Source organism: Tupaia chinensis, unplaced genomic scaffold, assembly GCF_000334495.1.
Source record: "Tupaia chinensis unplaced genomic scaffold, TupChi_1.0 Scaffold000037_18, whole genome shotgun sequence".
NCBI lineage: Eukaryota > Metazoa > Chordata > Mammalia > Scandentia > Tupaiidae > Tupaia > Tupaia belangeri.
The window spans coordinates 243791-260935 of NW_006159476.1; the positions used below are offsets into that span (position 1 = coordinate 243791).

The window sequence follows — 17145 nt, forward strand, 5'->3', positions numbered from 1 at the left end:
GACCCAGACGCCGTGGAGGGCTCTGGCCCTGCCCCGTGTCAGCCAGTGCGCCATGCCCGTCTGTTGTCCCAAGTGCAACCCAGGTGAGGGTCCATGGGACGATAGGTCCCCTGGGTGAAATAAATCGAAAACACAGCCCCAGAGCACGCCTGGGCCACGCCTCCGGCCACCGAGCAGTTCCACTAAAGAAATGAGAGCCGCCCACTTCGGCGTGCGAGGTCTCTTGTGCTAGCCAGGGCATGAGAGAGCAGGCCAGACCTTGACGTGGCCCTGGGCCAGCGCTGTGGCCTAGTGCCGAGGCAGCCAGATCCTACATGGCCAGCTGCACGGTTCAAATCCTCGGCCTGCTGGCCTGAGAAACATGACATGAGGGCCCAAAGTCCCCGAGTGAGGAGGAGGGAAGGGGAGGATCGGGGCGTGGTCATGCCCACAGGGCGCTTTCTCGTCTCTCAGCAGCACCCGTGCCCCCTGGTTAAATGTTTTAAAGTCCAGTCCTGACCTCTCACTGGGCTGCTTTCAGTAGGGGAGGTAAGAACAGCTCTGAGCAGCAATGGGACTGATGTGGGTGGTAAATTTGAGTGTAGACACAGATAAGCTTAACCAGATGTGTGAAATAACGCGACGAGACCGTCAAGGGTGCCCCTTTCTCTATGTAAAATAAATAAACGTATAAAAGCGAGCTGCCAGGCCAGTCAGCGGCATGGAGGTTAAGGAGGCTGGACTCCCGTATCGCCAGTGGGAGTTTGTGTGTCACGCCCAGCAGGCTGGCAGTCACGCCGGTCGTGCGTGTGCAAGCCCCAGATCCCGGGAGGAGCGAGAAGGGACTGCGGTATGGCCATCCTCCCTGGGGGTGACTTCTCACACTCCCTCTCTGTCTCTTCCGGGCGTGCATGTGCTCTACAGCAGAACCGAGAGAGAGAGAGCGAGCCGCCGTTATTCGGCATCATCCACCAATACACCCAGGCTCTACCCAAGCACACTTGAATTATCTCAGTTCTTCAGCGGTGTGGGAGGTACGTTATTTTTCTGTCACAGACAAAGAAACAAAGGCTCCCTCCCCTCGTGACCAGGAAGCAGAGGGGCAGGCCTCACGCCCCAGCCCGTGTGACTCCAAGTCCTTGGCCGTCAGGGCCACACGGCTCTTTCCTGAGGGACACTTGGCAAGGGTGACGGCAAATGCATGCGTGTCCACAGGTCTCCCACACGGCCTGGGAGCAGGGCGGAAACCGCCATCCAGGAAGTTGCCAGACGTGAAGAGGTGACCGCTGCGAAAACCAAGTCCCCTGGCTGCCTTCACTCGGTCGCGGTCACCACCTCCCAGTGCACACTGACGCAGCTCGGCCTGAGCACATGACATTTGTTAGTCACTCCTCAGTCAAGCTGGGAAATTCAACTAACAGTGCTCAGACCTCCTCACTCCCTAATTAGCTTCGTTTCCCTCTAACTGCCCCAGGGAACCCAGGGCCAGGGCACTTGGGGATGGGACATGGAGATGCAGAGGGCGACGCGTCTCTCAGAAAGGAGCTGCGGCTGAGAGCAATCACAGCCTCCCACACAGAGGAATTGCTGCAGAGCTGTTTGCAGCACAGACCGCTTTCTAAGTTGTCCCTGCAATGAAGGGGAAAAGCCAAGAGACACGGTCAGCTAATTAAGTCATCACCGAACAGGGAGAGGACAGCCACCAGCGCGGGCCAGAACCCCCACATCCAGGTGGGCAACGCACTGGCCCTCCTGCGTCCCTGCCTCCACGTTCTGCCTTGTCCTTTCAGGAACTGGGGACCAAGAGCGTGATCTTACCCCTTCATCGTCGCCCCCGAGCTGGGTGCATTCTCACGTAGCGAGCTACTTAAAAACACACGGCCAGACCGGGCTGCCCTGCAGCTCACCTGGCACCTGGGGGTTACCGCGCCCGATACCATGCCACCTTCAGGAGTGCCAGGCCGGCGGCGGGCGTTGATGGCAGCCTTCTTAAGATGGGGCCGCTCCTTCAGAGCACCACAGTTAAAAAGAAAAAAAAGAAGAAGAGGAGGAAGAAGCCGTGCAAATGGAGATGAATGGTCCGCAGGCCGCTGAGGTAATTAAAAATGTATTTCCATCTCCCAGTAATTGAATTGTGTACAAGCTGCAAGTTAATGAGGTCATCTACCCTCGAGCACTGACAGGGAAGCAGGAATAATTATCTTTCAATTTTTTCTTATGTAGCAATTAATTTTAACCATTCGCCTACACCCCACTTCCACTCCCCTCATCCCAGTCAGTCAAAGTCATCGCTAAACCGAATTGACAAGCGATTGATAGGCGCGCGCGGAGCTGCCGAGGCAGGCAGGGTAATCAAGGGGCTGCAGCTGTTGAGGGCTAAGCGCTTCCAGGTGAACGTCGCCCGAGATTTCGCATTCTGCCACTCGGAGGACGCGGACACACAGTGGTGGCTGGCGGAACATCTGGTGCCAGGTGGGCTGGGAAGGGGCGCTGCTGACTGGGGAAGGCGACAGAAGGGTGGACAAGGATTGATGGATGGACAGGACTTTGGAACAAAATGTCACTTACGGAACTGTCATCCCAAAACGGGGGAGGGGTGCTCAGCGCCCGTTTGGCGCCTCTCGAGGTTATGGCGCCGGGAACTTCCTGCAGTGTTTGGCCAGCGGACCCCGCGGAGAACTCACGGGCACACGCTTCTGTGCTCGCTTAACACAGCAGCTCCCTGCTGCCCTGTCACCCTACAGGCTGCAGCTCCGGGCCAGGGTGGTGCTGAGGGGTCCACGCTAGCCCACAGGCAGGGCGGCTCTCTCCGCCCAGGTCCCTGCCTATTAGGGGAGGCATTGAAGGAGCGTGTCCATCTGTGAGGCCAGCTAGTCTGCCCGGTGTTTGGCGCAAGTCCTTGGTCCATGACTCCACTTCCCCTTCTTATCTTTCTAATTCGTGAAGTTCAAGAAAAATCTCGATTTTGGGAACCAGCAGTTAGCGTAATGGCTATGTCGCTGGACTCCCACGTAGTCGACCGCGGTTCGCGTCTCGGACCCGGTGGCTTAAAACTCACGCCGGGCGCGTGTGCGTGCGTGCCCAAGATCCCGAGAGGAGAATGGAGGAGAAGGGATTGCGGCGTGACCATCCCCCCTGGGGGGTGATTTCTCGCTTTCTGTCTCTATGTCTCTCTCTGTCTGTCTGGCGAGCGCACGCGCCCTATAGCGAAAACCTCTCCAAAAAAAAGAAAAAGAAAAATCTCGATTTTGATAGGTTTCAGTCAACACAACCATTCGGTTGAGAAAGAGAGGACAAGAACGAGTTCACAATGGTTAATTTTATGTGCCATCTTGACTGGGTTAAGGGATACGCAGATGGCTAGTGAACCTTATTGCTGGGTATGTCTGTGGCGATGGTTAATGTTATGTGCCATCTTGACTGGATTAAGGGATACCCAGATAGCTGGTGAGCCATTATTGCTGGGTATGTCTGTGAGCACTTGGCCTTCAAGTCCATGGGCTGAGTAAGAAAGAACCCCCTCACCTGGTGTAAGTGAGTACCATCCACTCTGCTGAGGCCCTGACAGAACACAGAGGCAAAAGTAAGGCAAATTTGCTCTGTCTTCTAGAGCTGGGACAGCTACCCTCCCCGGCCTTTGACATCACAAGTCCAGATTCACAGGCAGCTGGCCTCAGACTGAATTACACCACTAGGCCCTGGCTCCCCAGCTCCCCACACATACCTTGAGCTTGTACCATGGTTCCTGCATCTGGACCCACAGGTTTCACCCTCACTGCCCGCCTGCTCCAAACCAATCTGTCTTCTAAGAGACTAAAGAAACTCACATAGGTTTACTTCTGGAGAGGTTTGTTTTTGTTTTTGCTTTTTTTTTTTTTTTTTTTTTCGCTATAGGGTGCGTGCACTCGCCAGACAGAGAGAGACATAGAGACAGAAAGCGAGAAATCACCCCCCAGGGGGGATAGTCACGCCGCAATCCCTTCTCCTCCATTCTCCTCTCGGGATCTTGGGCACGCACACACACGCGCCCGGCGTGAGGTTTAAGCCACCGGGTCCGGGACGCGAACCGCAGTTGACTACGTGGGAGTCCAGCAACATAGCCATTACGCTAACTGCTGGTTCCCAACATAGGTTTACTTCTGACCATGTGCTAAGACAACTGCGCGTGCTAATTCACTTGGCTTTCATAATCATCTTATGCTGTCTTAAAACTCTAATCTCCAGACTTGGAAACTGAGGCACAGAGAAATGAAGAGATGTGCCCAAAAACAAAGGATTTCAGCTTGAACCATCAGCTGCTAAAGTCCACACCCTGCCTTCGCAGTCACACGGCAGGCTGAACTAGGAAGTAAGGCTTCCTGCCCTCTCTTGGCAGGCTGGCCCTGCCTAGCACTTCGCCTACTACTGCGTCTAGCTTTCTGGAGCAGTGGGGTGGCAGCCCCCTGATGCCCAAGTGGCTGTCTTGGAGACCCTGTGTAACACGGACACTGTTCCCTATCTACAGGCAAAGCCTGCGTGGGAGGAGGCGCCTGCGTCTCTAACGTCCCAGTGTGAGGGAGCTTACCAGGTTGCTCTTCCCCTGAGGCACTCAGCTGTCAGGAAGAAGGTTCTATGAGAAGAGAAACCAGAACCAGAGAGAACACCTGTGAACAGCTGGTAGAGCAGTGTCAGTCAGGGTTCTCAGAGAGACAAACCAACAGGGTGTGTGCGTGTGTGTGCACGCACGTGAGCGCACGCTTATAGACAGGAACATGTAAGGGGACTTCAGAAAGTTTGTGGGGAAATGGGATTAAAATACAAGTGTATCTTAGCACCAAAAATATCGAAAGCCATGCACTTTCCATGAACTTTTTGAATGATTTATTTATTTATTTATTTAGAGAGCCTACAGACTTGGTCCCTGCTGCTGTAGCGGCTCAGACAGTCCAGGCTCTGGTGGGAGAGGCCAGTGAGGTGGAGACTTGGGTAAGAACTGCAATTCCAGTCCCAAGGACATCTAGACAGCCCGGGAGGATGGATGCGGACGCATCCGGAGGCCACGTACGGCAAAAGCCCCTGTTGCTCAGGGGTGGTCAGCTTCTCCTCCCATGCAGGCCCTCACTGGATTGGATGAGGCTCACCCACATCCTGAAGGACGATATGCCTGACAGAGCCCACTGACTAAACGTAACTTTCATCTAAACACTCACAGAAATTACTAGGACATTCGACCCAATATTTGGCACTGTGGCCCAGCCGTGTTGACACGTAACACGAAGCAGTGCAGGCAGGGAAGTGGTGTCACCTCAGTGGATGTCCTGGACCCCTGCTCAGCTTCCACCTTCACGCCTTCCCTCCGGTGCTGGAACCCCTGCTGCTGTGATGCTGAGGAGGCATGTGGACACGTCCTCGGGAAGGAGCTGACACGTGTAAGGGGGTAGGAGAGGTGAGCCAGCGTCTTCTAGCAGAGATGGTCTAACAGAGGGACAAGCAAGGACGGGGGGTAGCAAGACCTCTGGAGAAACCCCAGGTGTCACAGGTCAGAGCGAGATGGGCCCCCCGAGCCCCTCATTCTACACAGCAGTGCCTCAGGTGAGAAACAGGACAGGCCAGCCAGCTAGTCCACGGCACAGCTGAGAGCCCGGTCTCGTCCATCACCGCCTGGTGTTGAGCACTTGGTATGTGTTAGGCGTTTGCTTCGCAGAGGAGGAAGCTAGGGCTTAAGGGGTGAGTCGTCCAGTCGCATGGCCACCGACGGCTAGCACTTGAATTCCAAGCCTATAGCATCTGCTTCTGAAAGGTCCAGCCAGGGCGCCCACGCCCTGCAGATGACTCACGGGGCGTCTGGACCTCCTTCCCGGTGGTACTTACAGGCCTCTCAGGGGCAACTAAATGTCCTACGCCCTCGGAAGGCAGCTCAGGAAGGTGGCAATTGCTCTCCACCTGTGACACACGGCCATGCAGCATCTCAAAGCGGGAGGCAATAGCTGAGCAAATCCTTGGCGGAGTCTGTCAGAACCACGCTCGTGAACATGCAGTTGTGCAAACACGCACACACCCAGGAACGCGCTCACAAACAGGCTGTGCGGACCTTCCTGGCACTGCAAGTGGAAGGGGCCGCCAGCAGGACACCCCACCATCGCCTGCTCAGGACAAGCTGTCCACCCCGCGCCGAGCCCTGGAAGCACTGTGATCGGACGAGAAGCCCGCTCCGCGTAGCAGCCAGACCGCCATCCAAGAGAAGACTTCCTGGGACAACAGATTTCTCCGAGGACAGCACAAAGGGTGGACAGGTGGCTTCCCATTGAAAAGCGTCACCTGCAACTGCCCCTCCAGACGCCAGGCTGTTTGGAGAGGAAAAGGCATGCTGGCTTGAAACAGAGACAAGTTTTGAAATGCAAATGCACCTTTTCGGTTGTGGTTGTTTGGGCTTTCCGCTTGGCTAAAGAGGAAATTTCTGGGAAGAAAGCAAAGGATGGTGATGATGGCGATGCAGCCCCGCCCCCAGGTGTGACACCGCAGTGACTGGGCCCAGCACAGCGACCCGACCCGCGGCCTGCTGTCAGGCACATCACGGTCTCGGAGGAGGAAAGGAAGGCTCCGAAGGTGAATTCACTTCCTGCAGGACCCCTACTGGTTAGCTCACCAGCTTGTGTTTAAGTCCAAGTCTACCTGGCCCCAAAGCCCGCCCGGAGTCCATGTGCGTGTGTGTGTGCACGCATGTGCGCGGCTGTAAATGACCTAACATAAAAACCGAGGCCCCCTGACCCGTGAGCTCTCCAAGCAGCAGCAAGGGCTTCAGGACGGGGCTGCAGTCCAACCTTCCTGTCTCCCCACAGCAGGTCCAAGCCCTGCACACAGTGGGTGCCCACGGCTCCCCTTGCTCAGAGAACAGAGGTGGGGCCGTCTGCCCCCTTCCACTTGGAGACACCTGTGGTTTACTGGACTCCCTGCTGCCTCCCCTTCCCCTACATGGTTCCCGCATGCTTGGAAGAAAACCCGAAGGCCTTCTGGTCAGCCGGTCCCTGAGCCCGGCTCTGGTTCTGCCCTCCCCCTTCTGCTCCGCGCGCCTCCACTCATGTCACGCCCGACACTGACCTCCCCGAGACGTTCAGAGTCTGCACCCTTGCCCTTCCTGGGGTATTCACGGCCCCTCCGCACCCTCTCTGCTGAGCCAGTGTCTCCCTGCTCCTGCCCTGCCCACTTTCCCGGAGTCCTCATGTGGTGTGAGAGCCCTGAGGGCAGGGCCTCCCTGGTGCCCGCCCGTCTGAGCACACCCAGAAGGTGGCACCCGCAGGCCGCAGGTGCTCAGTGAACCCCGTATCCAACGCATGCATGCATGGGTCCCCGATGCTCACCCTGTCCATTTGTTGTTGATTTTAAAGTTTGTTTAATCTCTGGCATGAGCAAGAGACACACAGAGAGGGAGAAAGAGAGGCACCCCGCGGGACCCCAACGCACCATCACTCCCTTCAGCCAGGGCGCCAGGCAGCCTGCGAGTGTGGCGAGCACGTGCCCGATGACCCTGAGATGTCTCTAGACTTGAACCTTTCCATGTGGGCCAGCCTCGGCGCATCATGGCGGTGCTGTGCCAAAGCCCCACTTGCCCTGTTCTATAGCAGACATGAATTATTTGACCCAAACTAATTAAGCAATAATTATCAGAAAAATGCTGCTTTCTACTTCTTCCCAGTCTTTTTTTTTTCTTTTTTTTTTTTTGAGAGGTTTTCGCTATAGGGTGCGTGCACTCGCCAGACAGACAGAGAGAGACATAGACAGAAAGCGAGAAATCACCCCCCAGGGGGGATGGCCACGCCGCAATCCCTTCTCCTCCATTCTCCTCTCGGGATCTTGGGCACGCACGCACACACACCCGGCGTGAGTTTTAAGCCACCAGGTCCAGGACTCGAACCATGGTCGACTATGTGGGAGTCCAGACATAGCCATTACGCTAACTGCTGGTTCCCACTTTTTCCCAGTCTTGAGCCTCTGTCTTTAAACGACAGCATACCACTGATTTTAAGAAATGCAAAACATCTCCAAATGAACACTGTCTCTCGGTAACTGGCGTTGAAAGGACCGGGAGCCCCTGCCCCAGCTGCATTCCCTTGGGGAGGAAGGCAGACGCGGCCCAGAAACATCACCCGTGTCAGGAAGAGAGAGCGGGGACATGGGTGTGCTTTCTGCTCTGCTCTCCGACAACGAGAGGTCAGTGATTGAGTCCTCATCGCCTGGCGTGTCCCCTGGGTGGGAAGGGCATTCGGAGTTTTCAGGCTTTCTCGTGCCTCACGCCCGAAATCTGGTTCCCCTGCAGACCCTCGCATCTGCTAACACCGGCGTCAAGGGCCCGCGCAAAGGAAGAGCGCTCTGGAACGAGGGTCAGAGGAAGGATGCAGCGAGCAGAGCCTGTGGGCAGGGGCCATGGTCGGACCCAGGCGCGGGAAGCTCAGAGCCCAGTCCATTCCCATCTGAGAGATGGGGGCGGGCTTCTCCGGGGCCTGGGCTTACCCCATCCTCCCAGGCGCGTCCCCAGCCTCCTGCCCACCAACCTGTGGGCGCCTCAGGAAAGTCATGATGTGCTTCGGTTTAATACGCAAAAATGTGCCAGGACTTCCCGACAAGCCAGCATTACATCTGCCGGATGCTTCCTTGACCCCACTTCTCTACACGTGGCAGGGGAGACCAAGAACACGTCAATGCTGTGCATTGGGAGCCCGGTCCCGTACACCAGCCTGGTTCAAATCCCAGCCCCCGTGGCTTAAAAAGTGTCAGGCGTGTGTGTGCCCAGATCCTGACAGGACGGAGAAAAGGAGGAAAGGGTCACGCTCACCGGGGGTGCTCTCTCTCTTCGCCCCTCGAGAGCACGCACGCCCTCTGGCGATAAGAAGAGAGAGAGAGAGATGTCTAATCCAGTACTTGACGTGTTGGCTTTGCACTGTGCCTTGTCCTACCCGCGTCCGTGCTTCACCCGTGCTAGGACACCACACTGGAGGCTCACGGCCCGCTCTCACCCCCCAGAACTCCCACCCACAGCCCCGCCTGCCCACACCGCCAGCCTCCTGCCTTCTCCTCTCGCCTCCCCCCTGTACTCCCACCCACAGCCCTCCCTGCCCACACCGCCAGCCTCCTGCCTTCTCCTCTCGCCTCCCCCCTGTACTCCCACCCACAGCCCTCCCTGCCCACACCGCCAGCCTCCTGCCTTCTCCTCTCGCCTCCCCCCTGTACTCCCACCCACAGCCCTCCCTGCCCACACCGCCAGCCTCCTGCCTTCTCCTCTCGCCTCCCCCCTGTACTCCCACCCACAGCCCTCCCTGCCCACACCGCCAGCCTCCTGCCTTCTCCTCTCGCCTCCCCCCTGTACTCCCACCCACAGCCCTCCCTGCCCACACCGCCAGCCTCCTGCCTTCTCCTCTCGCCTCCCCCCTGTACTCCCACCCACAGCCCTCCCTGCCCACACCGCCAGCCTCCTGCCTTCTCCTCTCGCCTCCCCCCTGTACTCCCACCCACAGCCCTCCCTGCCCACACCGCCAGCCTCCTGCATTCTCCTCTCACCCCCCGCCCCCATACTCCCACCCACAGCCCTACCTGCCCACACCGCCAGCCTCCTGCATTCCTCCCTCCAAGGAAACCCACGCTCCCCGCTAAGTCCCACTGAAGATGCTTCGTCAGTGTCGCTCTTTACTGGGTCTCTGTCTTCACAGGAGATCCCGAGGCCCATAGAGCTTCACCCAAAGGGACTTCAAGTAGCCACGAGACTTACCTGGGAGTTTCCGATCAGCAAGGAGACCTCGGAATGAGAACTGCGGCGGCCAGTCATAACCTGGGCACCGCCCCGTTCCTGGGAGCTGACCTTCCAGGTCTTCACACACGTCACCCCCACCTCCCCCAGAACCCACCTGATCTTCAGGAAGGGTCAGCACCTCCATTTAATCAGTGAGCTGCCCAGAAAGGCGTAACCAACTTCCGAGGGACTACACTTTGTGAACGGGAGACCAGACCCAGATCCTGCGTCCCACCCAAGGGCTCTTTGCTACTCGCGACTTCTGGCTGCCCTTCCCTAGGTCAAGAAAAGTCTGGGTGGTGACAGTGAACAGGAACACGGGGACACCGGAGAGCCCGAGAAGCCAGACAGCAGGCAGGGGAGGCCCAAGCCCGCCACCCTCCTCGGGAGCGTCCTGGCTTTGACGACGCCGTCTTCCACAGGGCTCTGACTCCGAGACACTGACACTCCGGGAGGACTGATCACAATCCTTCCTTTTTGTCTCAAAGCTTAGGGGCCGAACCACTGCCACACGGGATTCCGGGTGAGGTGGCAGTGGGGGAGGGCCGGTCTGCCAAAGCCAAAGCGGAGTGAGCCTTTCCAGCCACCGCCCGGGGGAGCCTGCCAACTCCGCGCCGTGATTAAAGCGACTGCAAATTAGTTTCAGCAAAGGTCTTTCCCCTTCAATTGAAAAGCACCGTGTAATGGAATTTCATAGACGCTGCTTCGGAAATGACTTCACACCTCGCTCTGTTCAGAGCCGAGAGGTGGCCGCATGCTGTGAATCCTAAGAGCCTGAAGCTCTCGCGGGGCTGGGACCAGCCTCTGACCGTGAGGACGAGACCCCCGGGCCGCCTGCCCGGCCCCGGACCTGAGGAGGGCAGTCCGAGCTCAGAGCTCCGGCCCAGGCTGCTCGCCGCGCACCAGCTCTGCCCACGGGCAGCTCCCAGGGGCTGCCGCCCCCACGCACAGCACCGTGCTGCACTTCAAGTCGGCTTCCAAAGGCTGGGGTGTCTGGGCTCTAGCAAGACAGCCACCACAGACGATGGGGCCGAGCTGACAGACACACCGAACTCCGCGTGGCGTCCGGATCGCCCTAGCTGCCCGTGGAGATCGGGACCCAGTCGCCCACAGCTTGACAGAGCCTAACGGGTTGCCTGCCGGTCAAGCCTGATTGGTTCAGTCCTAGTACCCCAATGCCTACTTGGTTTGTGCAGTAAGAACGGATGAGCACCTGCTATGCCCGGGCACCGTGCCCCGGGTACCGTGAGCAGGGCCCTCAGTCATGGCTCTCACGGGGCTCCGGCGCAGGGACAGGGACAGGACATGGTCACAGGGGCCACGATGTGAAGCTGCCATCTGCTGGCGCCACACCAGTGGGAGACCCAGGAGTGCCCAGGAGAGGGCGCCAGGCCTGGCAGGGCCTCCAGAAGACAGCGCTGCAACAGAGCCCCGGAGCAGAGAACTAAGGGACAGGGAAGGGACAGCTGGAGAGAGGAGAAAACAGCCAAGGCAGAGGGTAGGGGACAGCCCCGGGGTGGCGGGGCTGTGGCAGGGCCGTGGTGGGGGTGGAAACCGGGCCCACGTGCATCCAGCATAGAGCAGGGAGCGTGCCGTGTGGAGAAGGTCAGGACCGGCAGATGTCCGTCTCCACTGAATGCAGGGGGCACTCCCGGACAGCGTGCCTCGGGACGAGGGCTTCCTTCGTGGGGGCTGTCCCTGCAGCAGCCTGGAGGCCATGTTAGGGAAGGCCTGACAATTTGCCGAAATCCCATCCAGGAGTGTAGGTGTCAGAGTCCCACCTGCCCGGGCGGTGACCTGGCTCCTTGGAACCACGCGGCCTCCCGCCCCAGCCTGTTTCAGCACTCCCTGGTGGGGGCGGGGCTCCCAGTGGCCAAGGCTGGCACCAGGCAGTCCCTGCAAACCAGGCAGCACATGCCCTCGCCTTCCTGGGACACCACCGACCTGGACAACGGCAGTGACAGACGTCAGCACGAAGGCACCAGCTCCCACACGGGGCCATCAGCACACACCCGGCAACCTCCCATGCTGTCAGCCACGTCCCACCACTCCCTGGCATGCTCCACGCACCCCAGCAGGCCTCTTTGTGGTGGTTTAGTTAAGAGTTAAAGCACAGGGTGCTCATTTCGTTCAATTATTTCACATTTGCTAACAAACACCTGCCGAGAGCCAGCCCACAGCTTCGTGGCTAAGGGGGCCAGATCCCACAGGGCCACCTGCAGCTCAGATCCCAGCCCGGCACCTCGAAGAGCATGTTGGGCCTGTGAGGTGCCCCAGGTCCCGGCAGGACGATGATGTGAAGGAGAATGGAGTGCACACCCCACTGGGGCGCTTTCTCCCCTTTCTCTCTCTGAGCAATTGAAAAAAACCTCTCTACAGTAATTTTAAGCTGTTACCTTTTTTTTTCCTTTTTTTTTTTTGGAGAGATTTTCGCTATAGGGCATGTGTGCTCGCCAGACAGACAGAGAGAGACATAGAGACAGAAAGCGAGAAATCACCCCCCAGGGGGCATGGTCACGCCGCAATCCCTTCTCCTCCATTCTCCCCTCTGGATCTTGGGCACGCATGCACATGCGCCGGGCGTGAGTTTTAAGCCATCAGGTCCAGGACGCAAATAGCGGTCGACTACGTGGGAGTCCAGCGACATAGCCATTACACTAACTGCTGGTTCCCAATTTTAAGCTGTTATCAATGCATTTTTCTGTTTATAACGGACCTGTCGTAACCATGCTGCAGGGATGCAGCCTGCCCAGGAACTCGGCCTCTTCCCCCTCTGCCCGAGGGACCACCAGAGTGGCACCCCTATCCTGGCCCTGAGTTTCTGTTTAAAAGTTCGTCCTGTGCACCCAGAGGTGCTTGCCCCTGAGCACACCAGCATGGACCCTTTCACTCGGTTACACCTGGAGGCTCTGCCCAAACAGAAGGCAAGGGACACAGCGCTGACAGGGTCAAGGGGGGGCGGAGACCAAAGCCAGGCGGGAGCATGGAGGGCATCGCGGGGAGATGGCAGGCTTGGGTCCTGCCTGGTCCTCGGCCTGTCGTGTGGCAGGGAAATGTACACAGTCCTCCTGGGCACACAGGCACATTTCCAGCCACTCCTTCAGTTAGGAGAGGGCCACGTGGCCTCTGTCCAGCAGAGTGTGATAACAGCAGTAGGTGCCCCCACCAGCCTGGCCCTGGCAGCCTCCTGTAGAGCCCTCCGGCCCTCGCTCCACACTTCCTGCAGGGTGGAGAAGGTGCCATTAACAGGAGCAGCAGTTCTCACCAGGGGCACACACGGCAATGCCTGGAGACATCTGGGTCATCTCAGTGGGAGAAGGTGCCATTGGCATCTGCCAGTGGAGGCCAGGGAGGAGACTCTCCCCATCACAAGGTATCGGCCAGCTCGCAAATGTCCCAGCGCTGCGGCTGAGGGTCTGCCTTCGCCCACGGTCGAGCCGCACGGGGGCTCCCAGTGCCCCGACCTGTGTCAGCGAGGACGTGACGCACACACGCACGCTGCGCCAGAGCACTGCGATTCGGGGACACCCTGGGCAGCCAGTGTCATTTACTCGGCGCTCACGCCAGCAGGCCCCATCTTCTGCCGGGGAGCGCTGTACCTCAGCACAGCGCCGTCCCACGGCAGGGTCTGGAGGATCGGGGTAGAACCTTGAAGGGCAGTGGTGCCTGGTTGGACCCCGAGCCCCGAGGCCTGAGTGCAGCGGAGGAGAAGGTCCAGGCTGCAGGGTGCTTTGCAGCGCTCCATTCCTGCCGACCAGAGACCAGGGCACAGGGCAGCCCAGGGCCTGCCCAGGAAAGGCACAAGAGCAGCCGGAGACGGAGCCAGGGCTGGCCCCGCTCAGGGCCCTGTCCCCTCACCCCTGCCTACGGGCTGACACTGACCAGGTCCGTGCAGCGTGGGGGCTGGTCTTGCTGTGCCTAATAAGATGATTGGTTGTGTAGATCCTCTGTATGGTTGTTCATTATATCACCCCAACATAAAGTGATTTAATTTCAGTGGGATAATTAGGGTATTTCTAATCTAGCTGATAGTCTGAATGAAATGAGCTTCTCCGAGGGAGATCGGTGTATCAGGAGACCGGTGACCTCCAACCCCAATTTTCACACAGTGTATTAATCTGACAGCCCGACTTCCCGGGCCATTGTCACAGCGCCTCTCCGAGCCTGTGGGTTGTGGAACACACCCGCAAATGAGATTACTTTATTTATAATGAGATTTCCTTGGGCTCAAGAAGACAGATCATAATATTTTAACTGAGGCCTTCACGCTGACGGAGTACCCATCTGTTAACTGAAGCCCTGACAGCGTCACAGCAGACAGGAGGGCCTGTGAAATGCCAGCCTGACTGGGGAAAACCTGCCCTGGCCGGGGACCACGGGCGACCCCCTGGCTGGCACCTGCTTCAGCGGGGAGGTGCCAGAGGCTCCTGCTCACTAAGTCTGAGTGGGGACGCAGGCGCGCCGGGCAGAGGCCCAGCTCCGGGCCCCGGTGCCCCATGCAGCCCACAGACCCCGCACCCTGCCCTCCTGGCGGCTCCGAGCCTCACCAGGAGAGTCATTCCTTTACAATAGCTGTCGGCAGGAGGCTGGCTCTCCAGACAGCCAGACGGCAGGACAGCCGGACAGCCGGACAGCCGGACAGCCGGACAGCCAGACAGCTGGCTGCTGAAAACGCGCCCGACCCTCCTCATCGGGGGCTGTCCCGAGGCACCTGCTGGTCAGGCCTAAAACAGACAGTCATTTCCAGGTACTCAATTTTGATTCACTGTTCCTGTCTCTTTGGTAAATTTCCTTTAATGCCTTTTAGACTATAGTGGTGGTGGGGCCTGATTCCTTATATCAGATGATGAGAATTATGCAGCTCACTCTCCCCTTGTTTTCTCGGGAAGGTCAGAGATCAACGTAGCATTCCATTGTGGATGCAGCATTAGGTTAGAATTTATTTTTCTCCTTTTTTAAAATTTTTCTATTTCTAGTGAAAATCCTTTATTCAGATGAATCATATCTGGTTAGGCATCCCAACTTGGTTTGAAAAGAATGTATTTTACTTTTAAAACTAAGCAGATAGGGGCTGCAGATGGCATGGAGGGTAAGGCGGCTAGACCCCACACGCTGGACTGTGGGGTGAGTCCTGGACCCAGTGACTGGAACACCACACATGTGCGTGCAAAACTGGAGAGGAGACTGGAGGAGGGGCTGCGGCATGGCCATCCTTCCTGGCCGACTCCCCCCCGCTCTCTGTCTTACAAACACATGAGCCCTGTAGCAAAAACTAAAACAATAAAATAAGCGAAGAAGGAAGCGCTGACTTACAGACCACTGCTAACACTCTGGGGCACTTTCACTATGCACCTGCTGCGACTGCCACCCGCTCTGCACGCAGCTCAGACAGCTCTGGGGAAGGGCCGCCTCCTCCCCCACTTCAGCGACCACCAGAGAGTGCACCTTTGAGCCAGAATTGCAACCTGGGTATAGGCCACCAGGGACCACTGCCTCGGCACTGTGCCACCATCCCTTGGCCCTTGTGTTGTGCTGAGCACGGGAGCCGTGGGCTTGGCCCTCGCCCACTTCCAGGCTGAGAACTTACGGTTAAATAGCCAAAAGGCCAGCTCTAGCTGCTTTTCCACGGCCACAGCAGAGCTGTCCTTGTAACCCTGAATATGCACTACCTGGCTGAAAGGGTCTCTGGGCCCTGGATGCAGAAAGCCCTGGGGTGGGCCGTCAGGCCTAGGTGGCGCTGTCTGTAGCCTACTGGACTGCCTCGCTGGAAGCCTCGGGGCCAGCTGCAGACTCAGGTTCCCAGTGCTAGAAGCCTCCCGGCCAGCCGCAGGCCCAGGTTCCCGGGTGAGCCTGAAGACAAGCTGCGTGGGCATGCAGGTGTCCAAGATATCCTGAGGAGCTGCAGCGCTGGGGAAAGGGGCTGCAGAGTGACGAGACCCTGCTGGAGGGGTTTTCTCTAGTTCTCATCTCTCTCTTTCTCACTCTCTAGAGAAAGTGCTCACATATACACTTACTGTTTAAAAAAGAAGAGCAAGAAGAGGGTGGGGAGAGGAGAGGGGACCCAGAGCCGCATAGAAATGCAGAGGACAGGCAGCCCACAGGTGGTGTCTGGGGTAGGCAGGAAAGCCAGGCAAGTCAGACCCTGAGCGGGAGCAAAGGCACTGCTGTGGGGGCGGAGTTAACCAGGGCATGGAGGGGAGGGCCCACCGACAGGCCACAGGCCGTTCAGGACTGCAGGGAAGGCCTGGGAGGAAAGCGGCTGGACCCGAGACCACAGGCAGAGACTGCTGTAGGGTCTCTGCTGTGCTCCGTCCCTCCCCTTAGGCTGTGTCCTTCAGGAGCCAAAGAGGCTAGAAAGAGGGACCCTGAGGCTGGCAGGGGAGCCCGGCCCTGATGCCATGCCACCCACTCTGCACTGGGCCTTCCTGGCATGAACGACCCACCCCTCACTTTGCTCAGGTGAACTTGGGATGTTCCAGCTCCTGTCTCTGAAAACCGGACACAGGTGCATGCCACCGCCGCAGTCACGTGTAGCGAGAACAGTCGAGAGACACTGAGACCTGCCACCTGGACCAGTAGACAGCGCTGTGTCATGCCACTGAAAAAGAAAACTCCCGGGTGATGGGCCTGGTCCCAGAATGAGGTACCGTGCTCGGTTCTTGAAAGGAATCTTCATGCACTGAGGACGAAAACAGTGCCAGGCGCTACAATCGGGTACGGAAATATGAACGGACTCCAACCACACACGTGGCCACACGGGAGCCAACTGCCTAATGCGGCGACACCTGCGGCCCGGGATGTATAAATGAAGGGGGCGCTGCCCTGCCCCCAGGGTTCCTTAGCCCCGTCCCCACGGGGAGTCCATCCCAGGGCTCCTGGATCACATGCGGGGCTTGGAAAAGAAGCCGCTCAGCTGCAGAAGGTCAGGGAAGGCTTCAGGATGAGAAGATGCTTCTGCACTGGGCCTTCCTGGCATGAACGACCCATCCCTCACTTTGCTCAGGTGAACTTGGTATGTTCCAGCTCCCATCTCTGAAAACCAGACACAGGTACATGCCACCGCCGCAGTCAGACCCCCTGGCATGCTGCGACGTCTCCCTGAAGGCCTATTGGTGGTTTCCGGAGTGAGGATCCTCTCACGTGTAGCGAGAACAGTCGAGAGACACTGAGGCCTGCCACCTGGCGCAGTAGAGAGCGCTGTGTCATGCCACTGAAAAAGAAAACTCCTGGGTGATGGGCCTGGTCCCAGAATGAGGTGCCGTGCTCGGTTCTTGAAAGGAATCTTCGTGCACTGAGGACAAAAACAGTGCCAGGCGCTACAATCGGGTACGGAAATATGAACGGACTCCAACCACACACGTGGCCACACGGGAGCCAACTGCCTAATGCGGGGACACCCGCGGCCC

At 58.1% G+C, this 17145-nt stretch overlaps 1 protein-coding gene across 3 annotated transcripts in view; it reads right to left on the reverse strand.

Moving 5' to 3' along the window:
- The window catches only part of LOC102500751 (uncharacterized), a 170116-nt gene that overhangs the window by 53670 nt on the left and 99301 nt on the right, over nucleotides 1-17145 (reverse strand). The window contains exon 3 of one of the 3 annotated variants that reach the window (XM_027771847.1): nucleotides 4896-6302. The exons of the other annotated variants lie outside the window; for them this stretch is intronic. Within the exon in view, the coding sequence (XP_027627648.1) occupies nucleotides 6029-6302 (274 nt within the window). The 3' untranslated portion in view covers nucleotides 4896-6028. Of the gene's footprint in view, nucleotides 1-4895; nucleotides 6303-17145 lie in introns of those variants that run through there. 3 annotated transcript variants of the gene reach the window in all.